Raw genomic sequence first — 15,366 nt, 5'->3', positions numbered from 1 at the left:
GTGCTGTCCTGGAGGCTCTAGTCAGGGCTGTTTGGCAAGAAAAAGAAAGAAAAGGCATCCCATTTGAAAAGGGAGAACTAAAACTCTCTAATTTGCAGATGACATGATCTTATATATAGAGGACCCTAAAGAATCTCCATGTAGACACAAAACAGCTATTACAGCTAAAAAGTGAGTTCAGGAAAGTGGCAGGATACAAGACAATATAGAAAAATCAGTTGTATTTCTACACACAAGAGAGAAACAATCCAAAAATTAAGTAAATTCCATTTACAATAGCATCAAAAATAATGAAATACTTAGGAATACAATAAACCAAAGAAGTACAGGACTTGTACACTGAAAACTGAAAAATTGTTGAAATTAAAGAAAGAAGACATCCTGCATACATGGATTGGAAGATTTAACATTGAAATTAAGATTGCAATACTCCCTAACTTGATACACAGATTTAATACAAGCCCTATCAAAATTCCAACTAATTTTTTTTTAATAAATTTTATTTATTTATTTATTTGGCTGTGTTGGGTCTTCGTTGCTGTGCGCAGGCTTTCTCTAGCTGCGGCGAGCGGGGGCTACTCTTCGTTGCGGTGAGTGGGCTTCTCACTGTGGTGGCTGCTTTTGTTGTGGAGCACAGGCTCTAGGCGCGCGGGTTTCAGTAGTTGTGGCATGTGGGCTTAGTAACTGTGGCTCGCGGGCTCTAGAGCACAGGCTCAGTAGTTGTGGCGCACGGGCTTGGTTGCTCCGCGGCATGTGGGATCTTCCCGGACCAGGGCTCGAACCTGTGTCCCCTGCGTTGGCAGGCGGATTCTTCACCACTGCACCACCAGGGACGCCCTCAACTGTATTTTTTGTTTTTTGTTTTTTTTGGTTTTTTTTTTTTTTTTTTGCAAAAAAGGACAAGCTGATCCTAAAATTCATAGGGAAATGCAAAGGACCCAGAATAGCCAAAATAATCTTGACAAAGAAATATAAAGTTGGAGCACTCACACTTCCTGAATTCAAAGCTTACTCCAAAGCTACAGTAATCAAATCAGTGGAGTACCGACACAAGGATAGATTCCATAGATCGATGGAATAGAATTGAGAGTCCAGAAATAAACTCACGTTCATCGTCAGTTGATTTTCAACAAAGGTGTCAAGACCATGCAATGGGGAAAGAATAAACTTTTCAACAAATGGTACGGGGACAACTGGATATCCACATGAAAGAATGAATCTGGACACACTTCATACACAAAAATTAACTAAAAATGGATCAAAGACCTAAATGTAAGAACAAAAACTATAAAAACTATTTGAAGAAAACTTAGGTGAAACTTCATGACCTTGGACAGGATATGGTACCAAAACACAAGCAAATAAAAATTTAAAAATAGATACATTGGACTTTATCAAAATTTAAAACTTTTGGGGAATTCCCTGGCGGTCCAGTGGTTAGGACTCCACGCTCTCATTGCCAAGGGCCAGGGTTTGATCCCTGGTTGGGGAACTAAAATCCCACAAGCTGCACAGTGCGGCCAAAAAAAAAAAAAAAAAAAATTAAAAACTTTTGTGTAAAAGGACACTATCAAGAAAATGAAAAGATAGCCCACAGAATGGGAGAAAATATTTGCAAACTATAAATCTGAGAAGGGACAAGTATCCAGAATAAAGAACTCTTTCAACTTAACATAAAAACTCAAGTTAAAAAATGGGTAAAGGATTGGAATAGATGTTTCTCCAGAGAAGATACACAAATGGCCAGTAAGCACATGAAAAGAAGCTCAACATCATTCATTAAAGAAATGCAAATCAAAACCATGAGATTCCAGTTCACACCCACTAGGATGCCTCAAATAAAAAAGCCAGATATGGGCTTCCCTGCTGGCACAGTGGTTTAGAATCCACCTCCCAATGCAGGGGACACGGGTTCAAGCCCTGGTCCGGGAAGATCCCACATGCCGCGGAGCAGCTAAGCCTGTGTGCCACAACTACTGAGTCTGTGCTCTAGAGCCCACGTGCCACAACTACTGAGCCCATGTGACACAGCTACTGAAGCCCATGCACCTAGAGCCCATGCTCCACAGCAAGAGAAGCCACTGCAATGAGAGCCCCGTGCACCGCAACGAAGAGTAGGCCCCGCTCGCCGCAACTAGAGAAAGCCTGCGTGCAGCAACAAAGACCCAACACAACCAAAAATAAAATAAATTAAAAAAAAAAAAAAAGCCAGATAGTAAAAGTGTTGGTGAGGATATGGAGAAATTGGAAAATTTATACATTGCTGTTGGGAATATAAAATGATATAGTCACTATGGAAAGTAGTGTGGCAGTTCCTCAAAAAGTTAAACATAGAGTTACTATGTAACCCAGCAATTCCAGTCCTGGGTATATACTCCCAAAATTGAAAACATGTTCACAAAACTTGTACATAAATGTTCATAGCAGCTATATTCATAATAGTCAAAAAGTGGAAACAAGCAAAATGTCCATCAGCTAATGAATGGATAAACAAAATGTGGTCTGTTTATACAATGGAATATTATTCAGCCATAAAAAGGAACAAAGTCCTGATACATGTTACAACATGGATGGACCTTGAAAGTATTATGCTAAGTGAAAGAGGCCATACACATGTTGTAACTGATTCCATGCATATGAAATGTCCAGAATAGGTCTGTCCCTAGACATAGAAAGTAGATTAGCAGTTGCCTAAAGCTATGGGTAGTGGAGAATGGGGTGTGACTGCAGTTCGGTTTCCTTTGGGGATGACAGAAATGTTCTAGAATTAGATCGTTGTGATGATTGCACAACTCTGTGCTTATACTAAGTCCCGCTGAATTGTATATTTTTAAAGGGTGAATTTTATACTAAGTGAACTAGATCTCAATTAAAAACAAAAGGAAAAATATTTTCCAATGATGATCAGTGAGGGGGCATCGTGGTAAAAATACAGTATGGAAAGAGAATAGCCCACAACATCTGTAGAAAGGACTGAAGCAGGCCACTGAGATCTGGATTCTTGCCCCAAGGAAATGGAGGCTTAGTCCAACAGCGAATAGGTGATGGAGCCAGAATTAATACCAAGGTCTGTCAGCCTATGAGCCCTCTGCTTATAGCTTCTAGCCCTGAACTGGTCCAGTAGGAAAACCACTAGCTATTGTGGCTACTGAGCACTTGAAATGTGGCCAGTTTGAATTAGGATGAGCTGTAAAGGTAAAATACATGCTGCGTTTTGAAGACTTAGTATCGTAAAAAGAAAGTAAAGTATCGTAATTGCTTTATATTCATTATATATCGAAATCATACTGTTTCTGGATATATTGTGTTAAATAAAATATAAAGATTAATTTCACCAGTTCTTTTTACTTTCTAAAATGTGACTACTAAAACTTTTAAATTACATATGTGGCTTGCAATACGTTTCTGTTGGACAGTGCTACTCTATAGAGTATTGGTCCCCTGGGAGCAGGGTAGGAAAGGGTGATATTAATTTATCTGTGAAATAAAATTTCGCTGAGCATCCTTGGCTGAACCAGCCTAAAGCTGACCACAAGGGGTCCTGGGAAGGGGGTGTCGCCTGTACCTTCAATCCTAAAGGGACAGAGGGAAGGAATCGGTGGTATCCCTTCCCTCAGGCAAAGAGGTTGAGGCCTTCCTCACTAGTGTCAGATGTATCTGAATGTCTGTGGCTAATCAAGAAATCTGCAAAGCATGGCGATTAAAGAAGGTAGAAAAGGGTGGGCATCTTGTGTATTTTGACAAGATTTACTATTTAAAGCAGAACTCTGGACTTCCCTGGTGGCGCAGTGGTTAAGAATCTGCCTGACAATGCAGGGGACACGGGTTTGAGCCCTGGTTGGGGAAGATCCCACATGCCGCAGAGCAACTAAGCCTGTGCGCCACAACTGCTGAGCCTGCGCTCTACAGCCCGTGAGCCACAACTACTGAACCCACGTGCCACAACTACTGAAGCCTGCGCGCCGAGAGCCCGTGCTCAGCAACAAGAGAAGCCACCGCAATGAGAAGCCCATGCAGCGCAACGAAGAGTAGCCCCCGCTCGCGGCAACTAGAGAAAGCCCGCGCGCAGCAACGAAGACCCAACGCAGCCAAAATAAATAAATAAATTTTTAAAAAGTAATAATAAAGCAGAACTCCAAGAAATAACACCTTCAAAAGCTTCATCATCTAATGCAAAATGCATTTGATGATTGCGTATCACTGAGAAGTCGGTTGGGGTCCGTCGGAGGAGGATCAAAAATTGCAATGTAAACTCCAGGAGACAGAAAACTTTGTTAAGTTTATTCTGGTACCCTTAGCGCCAGGAACAGTGCCCGGCACATAGTAGGCGCTTCTTAGATATTTGAATGAGTTAAGATGCAAAATTATGTAGATGTGAGGGGTGTATTTCCCAGGGGAGGAGGCCTCTGGGTTTTGCCCGGTCTTAAAGGAGTCTAGGCCGCCAAGGGGTTAAAAACCACTTAATACCGACAGGGACATGAAATTTATTTGAAATCAATGTCCAGAATTGGTTGTTCTTATTCTGGGGAGTAGCCCGACCTCGGCGTCTGGAATGATCTACGTGCTTAAAAATACCACTCGCCACCATTTTCTCCAGGTAATTTTCCATCCCTGCCCCCACAGTCAAGGGGAAAAAAAGTAATTCTGCAATCCTACCTCGCTTACAAAAAAAAAAAAAAACATTAATCGGTACAAGCACAAATCTCCAGGCGCCGCCAGCGCAGAAGAAGAAAGGGACCCACGCGGGCCTCGGGCGCCGCCGGGACCCCAGCCCCCCAAACTTTGCCAAGTTGCGGGCGCCGAGCGCGCCCGGAGGCGCGGGGCGCGGCCGCGGGCGGAGCCGCCCCCTGACGCCGGGCCGCGGCGCGCCGGGCCGCCCCCTCCCGGCCCGGGCCGGCCCCGCTGGCTCCGCTCAAAGTTTGCGGCCGCCCTTGCGCCCGCGCGCCCGCCCGATGTATGGGTGATATACTGCAGCGGGTGTCAGGGTGAGGGACGGCCATATTTGCCGGTGCGGCCCGAGCCGTCAACAACAAAAAGTGCGCGGGAGCTCGGCGGGCGCACGGACGGGCGCACGGACGCTGGGGCCGCCTCGCCGCCGCCCGGCCTCGCCGCCTTCGCCGCCGCCCTCGCGGGCCGGGCCCCGCTGTGCCCCGGCGCGCCCCGCCGCTCGGGGGGATGTCTTACAAACCGAACTTGACCGCGCACATGCCCGCCGCCTCCCTCAACGCCGGTGAGTGAGTGCGCCCCGCGGGCCGCGCGCGCCGCGCCCCAACTGCCGCCAAGTTGGGGGTCCGCGCGCCCGGCCCCGGCTCCCGGGGGCCCGCGGCGGCCGGGGTCGGCGGGCACCGGGTCCCGGCCCGGGGCAGCGCGGCCGCCGCCGCCATGATTCCGGTGCCCGCGCTGCCAAAGTTCGCGGGTGCGCCCCGCGCCGGGCCTCGGGGCCGGGCTGGGGCCCGGGGCACCGGCGGCCGCCGCGGTCCCCCCCACGCCGGCGGCCGAGGGCTCGTGGGGAGCGCGGCGAGCGAGGGCGGGGGAGGCTTTCTCGGCTCCTTTTTCCTCGGCTTTTGGGCGGCTCGGCGAGGGCCCCTGCCGGCGGGAGTCGGGAGCTGCCGGGCCACGCCGGGAGCGGGGCGCCGGGACCCCGGCGCGGGCCGCCCTTAGGGAGCTGGGGGCAGGTCCGGACAGGGGGCCCGGGCAGTAGGGGTGCACGTGAGCAAGCCCGGGCCACGCGCGGGCGGCGCTGCGGGGCGGCGAGAGTGCCAGGTGCAGCCGCCCCCGAGGGAGCGGGGCCGCTGGGGTCACCGGCGGTGCAGGGGAGATCGTCGGTGGGCGCCCGCCTGGCCTGGCGCGCGGGACGGGGCGCCCAAAACGGGGCGCACGGGAGGTCCCTTCAGGCGTGCGCGGAGTGAGAGAAGTTGGAGGAGATCGGGGGCCTCGGAGCGCCTTTAGGCGGCGGCTGGGGGCGTCGTTTCAGCGGGGGCCCCGCATCTCGGAGCCCCCAAGTCTGGGTTTAGAAGGCCCCCTCCTTCGGAAGCCGGAGGGGCCGTCCTCTCCTTTCCCTGGGGCTGGAGCTGGGCGGTCCCAGGAAACTCCTGCAGAAGTTGTCAGGCAGCTTTAGGCTGTGCCTAGGGTCTTGCCCCAGGGACCGAGGGCGATAGGTGAAATTGTGGGTTCAGAGGGGACCGGCTTTGTCCTTTCACCAAGGTTCTTCTCCTTAAACTCTGGATGGGAAACAAACTTCCAGAAAAGCGAGGTGCATGGAGGGGGCTTGGCAGGGAGGGGATTGGCCTTGCTGGTCAGAAATGCCACGCTGGCAGTTGGCCGAAAGTTTTGGGCCTTGTCTCCGAATGTTGACTCCATAATTCCAAAAATCTGAAGAGGGCCCCAGGAAAGCAATATATGCATATGCATATACATGTATAGGGGTGTGTGTATGTGTGTGTGTGTGTGTGTATATTTAACTTCCTGGAGACAGATTTGGGGATTGGAAAGGGTTAAGATTCAGGGGGTGGATGGACGGGGTGGGGGATAGTTGAGTTGGTCAAATGTGGCCTCTAAGCCCCAAGAGCCCCTGTTTTCTCCTCAAATATTCTCACCTCTTCTGGGGCCTGCACACCTTACCAAGACAAGCTTTGTGGCCATAGTATTTCTCACTGCCTCCTTCATCTGACTCTGGGGTAGGATGGGTGGAGGGTCTTGCTGCCAGCCCGGACCGGCGGGAAATCTCAGGCCGGCCCTGGTGCAGTTGAGGCCGGCGCTCTAAACGGGGCCCTTCAGGGATTGGGGTCACAGAGTGACAGAGGCACCCGCTGGGGACCCCGAAGCCCTGCTCTGGGCTGGCTAGCATCTGTACACAGATTTTCTTCTTTCTCCTGCGGTGAACTCCAGGAGGACTGCTGAGGTCCCCAGGTCTCTGGTGTTTTGGTGGGGCCGCCCCCCTCCCCGTGGACCCCTTTAGAAAGGCCGGATCTCCCCGTGCCATTTGCATCCAAGATGGACTCTCCGCTGCCGCTCCTCCGGCTTCCTTGTCATCATCCCTCACACCCTCCAGCCCTGCCTCCTGCTCGAGAGTTGCCAAGCCTCGGCCTGGCCGGCGGTGGCAGTGGCGGAGTTAGACAAAGCCCCCGCCTCCCCGCCGGAGAGCCCCCCCAGGCGCCCCAAGTGGCGGGAAGGCCGCCAGCTCCCCAGGCCCGGGCGCTCTTTGTCTGGCTTGGGGGCGGGGAGCCGCGCCTGGCCCCAGGAGCTGCTGGCCTCTGCCAGCCCCTCCCTGGGCTCCGGGCCCTCCCTGGTCCCCGCACACTGCACGCATTGTCTGTGCTGCTCCGCGACGGCTGTGCTCACGCCCGGTCTGGTTTTCTCCTAGGCCTCCGGCAGCCGGCCGCTGTGTCTGCAGGAAGGTGTGGGCATGAGTGGGACTCGGGGCCCTTCCGCCGGCTCTCTCCAGGGCCACAGACACCCCCCTCTGAACACCGAGTAAGGGACTGGCGCTGGCACAGAGGCGGGGTCACCTACCGCATCACCCAGGCCGTGGGAAAGTCAAGCTCCGAGCTGTTGCCTGACTCCCCATCCCCATCCCCCAAGCCCCCAACCCATCCCTCCTCCTCCCCTCAGCCCCCCAGGACCTAACCCCAGCACCATGGAGGAGCAGGATCTAGGGCCTTGAGACGTTCTGTTGGGAACCATGACCTCAAACAGATGGAGAAGCTGAGGCCCAGAGAGGGAAGGGCCCTGTCTTAGGTCACACAGCCAGGTATGGCGCAGCTGGCCTGGCTCCTAGTCCAGGCGCTTGGCTGTGGGAGAGAAGATGGGTCGGGGAGGCAAGAAACACAGACTTCAGTGAGAGAAGGAGGGCAGGAGGTGGTGCAGAGAATGAACCGGAGGTGTCCAGCTCACCTCCCGCCAGGGAGTTGGAATCTTCTAGATGGCCTGAGGTGCCAATCAGTGCAGTAGACCCCCCTCTCCCCCCGCAGTCTTGCATTTAGCATCCTGGCCTTACAGAGAGGCGTAGTAAGTTGTGGTGGTCGGGACTTGAACCCTGGCCTGGGGCAGCAAAGCCTGAGCTACCCAGACCACACTCACCACCCACATCAGAAGGTCAGGAAATTGGGGTTTGGCTGATGTGATGAGGGGAGCTGGGGGTCACCCGCCCTGCCACATTCCTGTGTTCTGGCCACTGCACACCCGCAGTTGCTTCAGACGGAGGTGTGGTTCTGTAGCACAGGTGTTTCGGCTCCCCCACTGTAGAGGCGTGGTAATGAGGCCCGGAGGAGCGCGGTGCTGTGCCCAGTCCCCAGCTTAGAGGTGGCACAATTCATGTTTCCTGACTGGGCATCCTGTGTTTGAGCATAAATCTGGGTCCCAGTGGAGAAATCCAGGCAGGCCTGAGACCGAGGAAGACACGTCGGGTACCAAGCTGTCTACAGCTCCTGGACAGAGGGACAGGTGCGGTGTGTTAGTCTCTTCTGTGCTGTGTGGCCTGGGGCAGTGCCCCGCCCTCTCTGGTCTGTGTTTCTCTCTCTGCAGTGAGGGGCTCCAGGGCCCCTTCCAGCTCCAGCAGCCTGAGCTCCTGAACTTCCTTCCTCCCCTGCCCCTCCCCTTGCCCACACCAGATGAGCAGCTGGTCGGTTTGGCCAGCCTGGCACCAGCTGTCCATCCCCGGGGCCAAGTCTGCAGAGCCCGCTGTGTGCGTGAGAGAGAGACAGTTTGGCTCCGGGGAAGGCAGGCGGAGGGGAAGCTCTCCCCGGCCGGGCCTGGAGGCACGCGGGCAGCTGCTGAGGAGGGCTAGGTAGATTCTCCATGGTTACCGCTGTTCGTAATTCTGCAGGACATCCTTTACTCGCTGATGACCACTGGGACGCCATTATGGGTCTGCATGCTTCCAGCTACTGAGCTGGAGCTGGAAAATTCCCTGCTGAGGGCCTCCCCACACCCCATGCAGGAGACTCTGTTCTGAGCCAGGCCCTGGCCCCCCGTGGTCCCTCTGCTGAGGGACAGTGTCTCCCAGTGTTACAGTCTGTAAATGGGGTCTTACGCCTCCCCTGTGGGGGTGAAGCCAGCCGGGCATAGATTCAGACTGCTGAGAGTCTTGTCCCCTCTTTGGGGAGGGGCGACAGGAGCTCAGAGAGGTTGAGGGGCTTGTCCGAGGACACACAGACAGGCTGTGATGTGCTCCAGATTCCTGACTTTGTGTCCAGTACCCCAGTCCCCAGCCAGGGTTGGGTTTCACAACCTCCAGATCTTCCCCCGTCTTCCTCACCATATACTCCAGCAGAGGTTTGGGCACACAGGAAGTCTCAGCCCAGGTGTGGACCAGCCTTAGTAGCAGATGGGCTCTTGTGGCAGCCATGTGTTTCTAGGATATCAACCTCTGGGGAGCAGGACCCAGGAGAAGGGGACTTGCAAGGGTTAGGCTGAGAATAGCAGCAGCTTTCGTCTTTGCTACCAGTTTTGACTGCATGTATGGGAAGGATTTCTGTGATTGATTAGCAATGTCTGCTGTGGTGGTGGGCGTGAAGAGCAGTGGTCTGTTCGCTACATTTTACTATCAGTCATCTACGCCGAGTATCAGCCGTGGCCAAACTAGAGGACAGGAATAGGGTTCTGTGTCCTCAGAGACAAAAGACCACTGTTGATGGCATGAGTTCTGGGCAGGGGGACTCAGAGTCCTTACCTCGGATACAGTTAGCCAAGGCTACTTGATTACTGACTCCTGTCTCCTCCCCCGTAGCTGGGAGTGTCCACCCGCCCTCCACCAGTATGGCGACATCTTCACAGTACCGCCAGCTGCTGAGTGACTACGGGCCGCCATCTCTAGGCTACACCCAGGTATGGCAGCGGGGGTGGGAAGCGCGGTGGGAGGGGCCCTAGGGGCGGCCTGGGCCAGAGGGGAAGCGGTGAAAGGAGTAGAAATGATGGAGCTGTCATCTGAGCTTCCTCAACCCAGGGCTCAGGGCGTCAGAATGGAGAAGTGGCAGGGGGTTTCACGGGGGACACCGAGTGACAGGAAGGGGTGGGAGAGCCCAAAGAAGGCTGGAAGCCCCGAGAGCCACAGTTCCCGATGGGGCCACCACCCCATGTGTGTCCCTGGTGGGCGTCCTCATGCCTGGTCCCTGGGGAAGTGAGGTCTGGCCTTGACTCTGGATCTGAGCTTGGACAGAGGAGAGGGGGCCCTGCTCCCGCTCACTCCCCACAAGGTTGTGGGCCCTGCAGGGAGGACGGGCCCATCCTAGTGGAGTCCACGTGCGTTGCACCGAGAGCTGCTGGCCCCTCAGTTCTACACCTGGTTTACACCTGGTTCCACCAGTTACGGGACTGTGGACCGTCCCTGCCCCAACCCCAACCTCGCCGAGACTTGCTTTCCCCACCGGGTAGGCGGGCCCTCAGGGGAGGCGGCCGCCGCCGGCCGCCAGGGAAGTGCCGCCCCGCGGGGGGGACCCGGGCCGCAGCCGGGAGATTCCCGTGGCTGCCACTCACGTTCCGAGGTCGCCACGGAGGCCGGCCCCACGGATGAGGTGGCGGCTTGGAGCCGTGCCCGCCAGGCCGTCCTGCCCCCGGAGGGGAGGCGGGCACGGGCGAGGCCCCACTGAAGAGGTGGCGGCGGGCGGATGCTGAGGAGCTGGACGAGGAGGGGAGGAAGGACCAGGAGGCCAAGAGGCAGAGGCGGCCGAGGAGGGGGGAGCAGGCGGGGGGAGCAGGCGAGGGCCTGGGGGGAGGTGGCCGCCCTGATGCGGCTGTGGGGGGAGGAGGGGGGAGGAGGAGGAGCAGGGAGGCCCGGCTGAGGCCCGAGCGGGCGGCTTCGGCCCACAGGCTGGCGGGACCCCAGCCTCCCTGGTCCGGGTGTTTGCTTGGGCTGTTCGTGCGGTTCTGGAGAGAAAGGGTTTCTGTGTGGTGGGCCCCGCCTGCGGGGGAGGATGGATGAATTTAAATACATTCTGGGCTCCGTCTGGGTGGTCTCTGGCAGCTTTTGCGGTCCTGCTGACCCCACGTGTGGCCTCCATCTCTTCCGCCCACTCTGGACCCTCGGCACCCCCCTCCCCCCCATCACTTGCCCGCCCATTGGCTCCTTCAAGGAAATTCTCAGTAAACAAACACTTTCCTATCGACAAGCCAGTCTTTTCTTTTTTTTCTTTCATTTGAGACGATAAAAGGGCTTTCTGCAGACTGCTGGGCGGTTGCCTTGGGTGCACGGGGACAGTAGAGAGGGCCGGCTCCCTGCTCTGTGGTTGTCGCCCAGGTGGGCCGTGCCTGGCCGCAGCTGCCCTGGAGTCTGGGCCCGGCCGCCCTCCCTCTGCCACCTGCCCCTGGCTCGGGCCTCTCCCCAGCCCTGCCCTCGTGCAGCTGGCACGCCGTGGGGTCCTGACCATGGCATTGGGGTCAGGTTGGGTTCAATCCTTCCAAACCCTTTTCTTTCTGATTCTAGGGAACTGGGAACAGCCAGGTGCCCCAGAGCAAATACGCGGAGCTGCTGGCCATCATCGAAGAGCTGGGGAAAGAGATCAGACCCACCTACGCGGGCAGCAAGAGCGCGATGGAGAGACTAAAACGAGGTAAGTCGTGGGCCCGGGACTCCCCTGCCAGGTGACGCCTCGCTGCTGGCGGACCCCACGGCACTGGCCTAGTAACTGTCTTGAAAGATTTTCTGGGGAAAACGGAGGGTGGCAGACGGAAGAGTCCCCTGCGGCACAGGGGCTCCCGTTTTGTTACAGAATTACCGTTGGCTGTGGAGGTGTCAGGCTGGGTGAGCGGGTCTGTGGGATGTACATCTGACGGAAGGGGCTTGGCAGCCAGTTGTCAGATGCAGCGTCTAAGAAGGGAATCCCCAGGACTTCCCTGGCGGTCCAGCCGTTAGGACTCCGCGCTCCCACTGCAGCGGCCTCAGGTTCGATCCCTGGTCGGGGAACTAAGATCCTGCAAGCCTCGTGGTGTGGCCAAAAAAAAAAAAAAAAGTCTTTGTACCCAGATCCTGCAGCTCTGCCTCACGCCTGCTCTGCTCCCGTTGGCCGACAGTGGTCCTAGGAGCCCTGGGCGGCCCAATCAGGTAGGCTCCCAACTTGGGTGAGGCCAGTGACACGAGGCCAAGGGGGCCTGCGTTGCCCTCTGCTGTCTTAGGAGCGGGGCCCAGGGGGGCGTGTGGTCCGTCCTAGTCTGGGGCGGGAGAGTGAGAACGCTTTGAAGTTCTTTCCTGATTGAAGAGGGAGGGAGGGCGGGAGGATGGTGCCACAGGAAGAAATGACTCACGTGAAGAGGTGACTGGCCAGCTGACTTCAGAAGGCAGAGAAATAGGTTGGTTTTTGCTGCTTCATGAAGTGAAAGCGGCGTGGAGAGGAGAAAAAGATTTCTATTTTAGAAGGTGGCAGTTCAGAGCACGGTGGCTTATGTGTGAATTTAATTTTAGGAGGTTTTTTTTTTTTTTTTTTAAGGTTAGAGAAGCAAATTTGGAGAAAATCGAGAGGGGAACGTCCTGTGGCTATAAATCTGGGGCGTGACAGGGGGGCTGCATTTGAGGCCATGGCTCCAGTGATGGGCGAGGCCGGCTGAGGACAGGCTCCCACCCAGAGCAGTGGGCCGGTTCATGACACCTTTGTGAAGAGACTGACCGATTGCAGAGCTGGATCGGGGAATAACAGGCACAGGTGTGGGGAGGGGGGCTGGCAGTTAGAGGCTGGAACGGAAGAGGGCTCGGGGGAGAGGAGGAGCTTAACCCCAGTCCAGCCCTGGGGGTTAGGTGGGCATCGCTCTGCCCACAGTCCTGGTAATGGGAGTGCCGGTTACCTGTTTGCAAATGCCTGGGAAGATGCTGGACCCTGCAGTCTTTCTGACAGGCGATCTGCAGCCTCCCAACAAAGCCGGCAGTTCAGGTCAACACATGGATACACCTGGTGACCGCTTCAGGGCACATCCTGGGTGAGCAGCTGGTCCCAGAGTCACCCTGACCAGTAAGGTGGCCAAGTTTACATCATAGCAAGTAAGAAGGGTCATAGGGCGCAAGGGTGTCAAGCGCCAAGAATGTTTTTTGCAGTTTTTAATGGTGAAAAAAATAAGATTTTGTGACATGTGAAAATTATGTGAAATTCAAACTTCCGTGTTGTAAGTAAAGACTTGTTGGAACATGGCCACACCCATTGCTTATTAATGTCTGCGGCTGCTGTCACAGTACAATGGCAGAGTGGAGTAGCTACGACAGCGGCTACACAGCCCTTTCCAGAAAGTCTTCGGAAGCTCTGGGGGGTAAGATTTGTGAGGTGGGGACACCTGAGTGACTTGGTGTCATTCCCAGTGCCCTCTGGGGGGTCAGCTCTTGGAAGGAATAGATTCTTGGTGCCTATTAAAATGAAATCAATATTTCATGAAGTTCAGTAAAGCCAAAAAAAGAAAAAAAAAAACCCAAACAAGCAATAGATAACTCCCAAACTATAGAGATAAAAGATGAGGGGAGAATAATAGTGCAGAAGATGGCACCCGTCCCCTGGGGGGAAGGACAAAGCAGTGGACCAAGGTGGCCTGAGTGAGCATTCGTCTCGCACCCAAACCAGGCAGGCTGCCTGACACTGTCAAGCCCTTTCTAGAATTCAGGAAAAATAATGGTTTGAAGGCGTGGAATCTCCAAAGCGGGTCCCTGCTTAAAGAACTTGGGTGGGGACACACTTACTCCTGTCATCTGGATGGTAACATGGTTCATATGGAGAGTAACGTCATGAAAAGAGAGCTTGCTGGTTGTCACCTTGAGCATGGGAAGAAACTTTTAGGGAGACGTGAAGAGGGGTGTTGGCTTTGAGGGGTGGGATGGGGTTTGGGTTGTTGGATGCAGGTCCCAAGTTTCCTCCAGTCCGAGGGTTTCGCGGCTGGTTTGGAAGGACCCTCCTCCTCTTCTCCAGTCTGAGGGTTTCGCGGCTGGTTTGGAAGGACCCTCCTCCTCTTCCGGAATGGGTGCTGCTGGCTGACGCCCGCCTCTGCTTCTCTTCCAGGCATTATCCACGCTCGAGGATTGGTGCGGGAGTGCTTGGCTGAAACGGAACGGAATGCCAGGTCCTAGCTGCCTTGTGAGCCTGGACGGTTTTCCATCTTCTTCGGAGAGAATAAGTTACAGTTCATCTCCCCTGCTCAGATGAAACTTTTGTTTTCAAAATGGTAACAGTTTGGTTTCTCCTCCCCCTGCCCCTCCCATGGTTCACTAGGCTCCGAATCTACAGTCTGTAAGATTGAGGAAAGATTTTGCAGTTGATTGGGAGTTACATTTTAAATGGTGAGGAACTACCCAGGTGTTTGTTGTTGTTGTTGTTGTTTTTTAAAGCATTGATTCAAAAGATGCACGTAAAAATTACCTATCTTACAGCAAACTAGTTTGCCTCCAAGATACCAGTGTCTCGCTCTCCTCTTTTGAATACATTTATGTTACCCGGACTGTTCTTTGTTCCTTTTCATAAGCTGATACAACTTGAAGGTTTTTTTTTGTAGTGCTGACTTGACAGCACACTTAACTAGTAGCTGGTCCCCTCGTTTCCCATACACTATAGATTCTGCTTAACGTAAATTCTTTTTTGCTTAATCATTTGCATGACTATTAGTGCTTTGAAGTCGATTTTAAAAATGCACAAGTTATACATACAGAAGAAAGAGCAACCTCCCAAACCAAACCTAACAAGGATCCCCGAAATTTTTCCTGAGACTGTATGTAGATTTCAGTTCTGCTTTCCTGTAAGTTGACCCAAACATCTGGAAGAAAATGGAACTGTTCGCATCTTTGTATTTATTACTCAATGTAATAAAGCTTATTTTCACTAACAGCCTGTACCAAGACGTGGGTTCCGCAAATTCTTGGCGGTATTTTAAAGAACAGCTCCTCAGCGGGAGTGGGGAGGGACCTGTCAAAGGGCATTTTCCCACCTGGTCCAGAAACATTTTGCGTGACGGTATCAGAAGCACAACAGGCCAGGGACAGGATGTGTCGGTTAAGTCAGAAGGCAGGGATCAGGTGAAGCTGCGTTACGGACGCATCTTAACTGCAGCAGATGTTAAGGGTGTGCCAGGAAGGAAAACAAGTGTAGAGGCGATGTTACTGATTTCGCCCTTTCTGTGCTCCCCCAAGTTAGGCCATTCTGTTTTTAGGAACTTATCCTGTGAGCATTTAAACTCAAGCTAGCTACTTCATCCTGTTCTCACTGGAAGAACTACCTGCTCTGGTGCTGGGAAAACTGGGTTGCCTCGGATGTGTTGAGAATTCATGGGGTGGTCCCCAACAGTGCCTTCCAAAGGGACTTTGAGGTCATCCTTAGTATATTCCTTAGGCACTGATCCCGATGTAATGAGGATTTACCGTGGTGAGGGGTAGACTAAGACAAAAGGAGGGACGTGGTCAGTTTCACAGGC

General features: G+C 54.1%; 1 protein-coding gene across 2 annotated transcripts; it reads left to right on the top strand.

Annotated features, from left to right (window-relative positions):
- The first annotated feature begins 4,871 nt into the window (after positions 1 to 4,871).
- On the top strand, positions 4,872 to 14,783 carry LOC309611216 (cyclin-dependent kinase 2-associated protein 1). Of its 2 annotated transcripts, none has more exons than XM_082355365.1 (4): positions 4,872 to 5,230; positions 9,728 to 9,825; positions 11,420 to 11,546; positions 13,965 to 14,783. In XM_082355365.1, the coding sequence occupies exons 1-4, from the start codon at positions 5,176 to 5,178 to the stop codon at positions 14,030 to 14,032; spliced, it is 348 nt and encodes a 115-aa protein (XP_082211491.1). In that variant the 5' UTR covers positions 4,872 to 5,175; the 3' UTR covers positions 14,033 to 14,783. The 2 variants fall into 2 exon arrangements, with proteins under 2 accessions (XP_082211491.1, XP_082211492.1); XM_082355366.1 differs by lacking the exon at positions 4,872 to 5,230 and adding an exon at positions 7,388 to 7,473.
- Positions 14,784 to 15,366: the final 583 nt, after the last annotated feature.

Source organism: Balaenoptera borealis, assembly GCF_965194805.1.
Source record: "Balaenoptera borealis genome assembly, chromosome: 14".
In the NCBI taxonomy this organism is placed as follows: Eukaryota; Metazoa; Chordata; class Mammalia; order Artiodactyla; family Balaenopteridae; genus Balaenoptera; species Balaenoptera borealis.
This window is presented reverse-complemented; position numbering and strand designations above follow the sequence as displayed.

Bases quoted from the DNA above. Each gene is read 5' to 3' on its own strand.
- LOC309611216 (XM_082355365.1), top strand. From the start codon at position 5,176: ATGTCTTACAAACCGAACTTGACCGCGCACATGCCCGCCGCCTCCCTC. The intron at 9,826-11,419 runs GTATGGCAGCGG...TTCTGATTCTAG, and splicing joins CATCTCTAGGCTACACCCAG to GGAACTGGGAACAGCCAGGT. The intron at 11,547-13,964 runs GTAAGTCGTGGG...CTTCTCTTCCAG, and splicing joins GATGGAGAGACTAAAACGAG to GCATTATCCACGCTCGAGGA.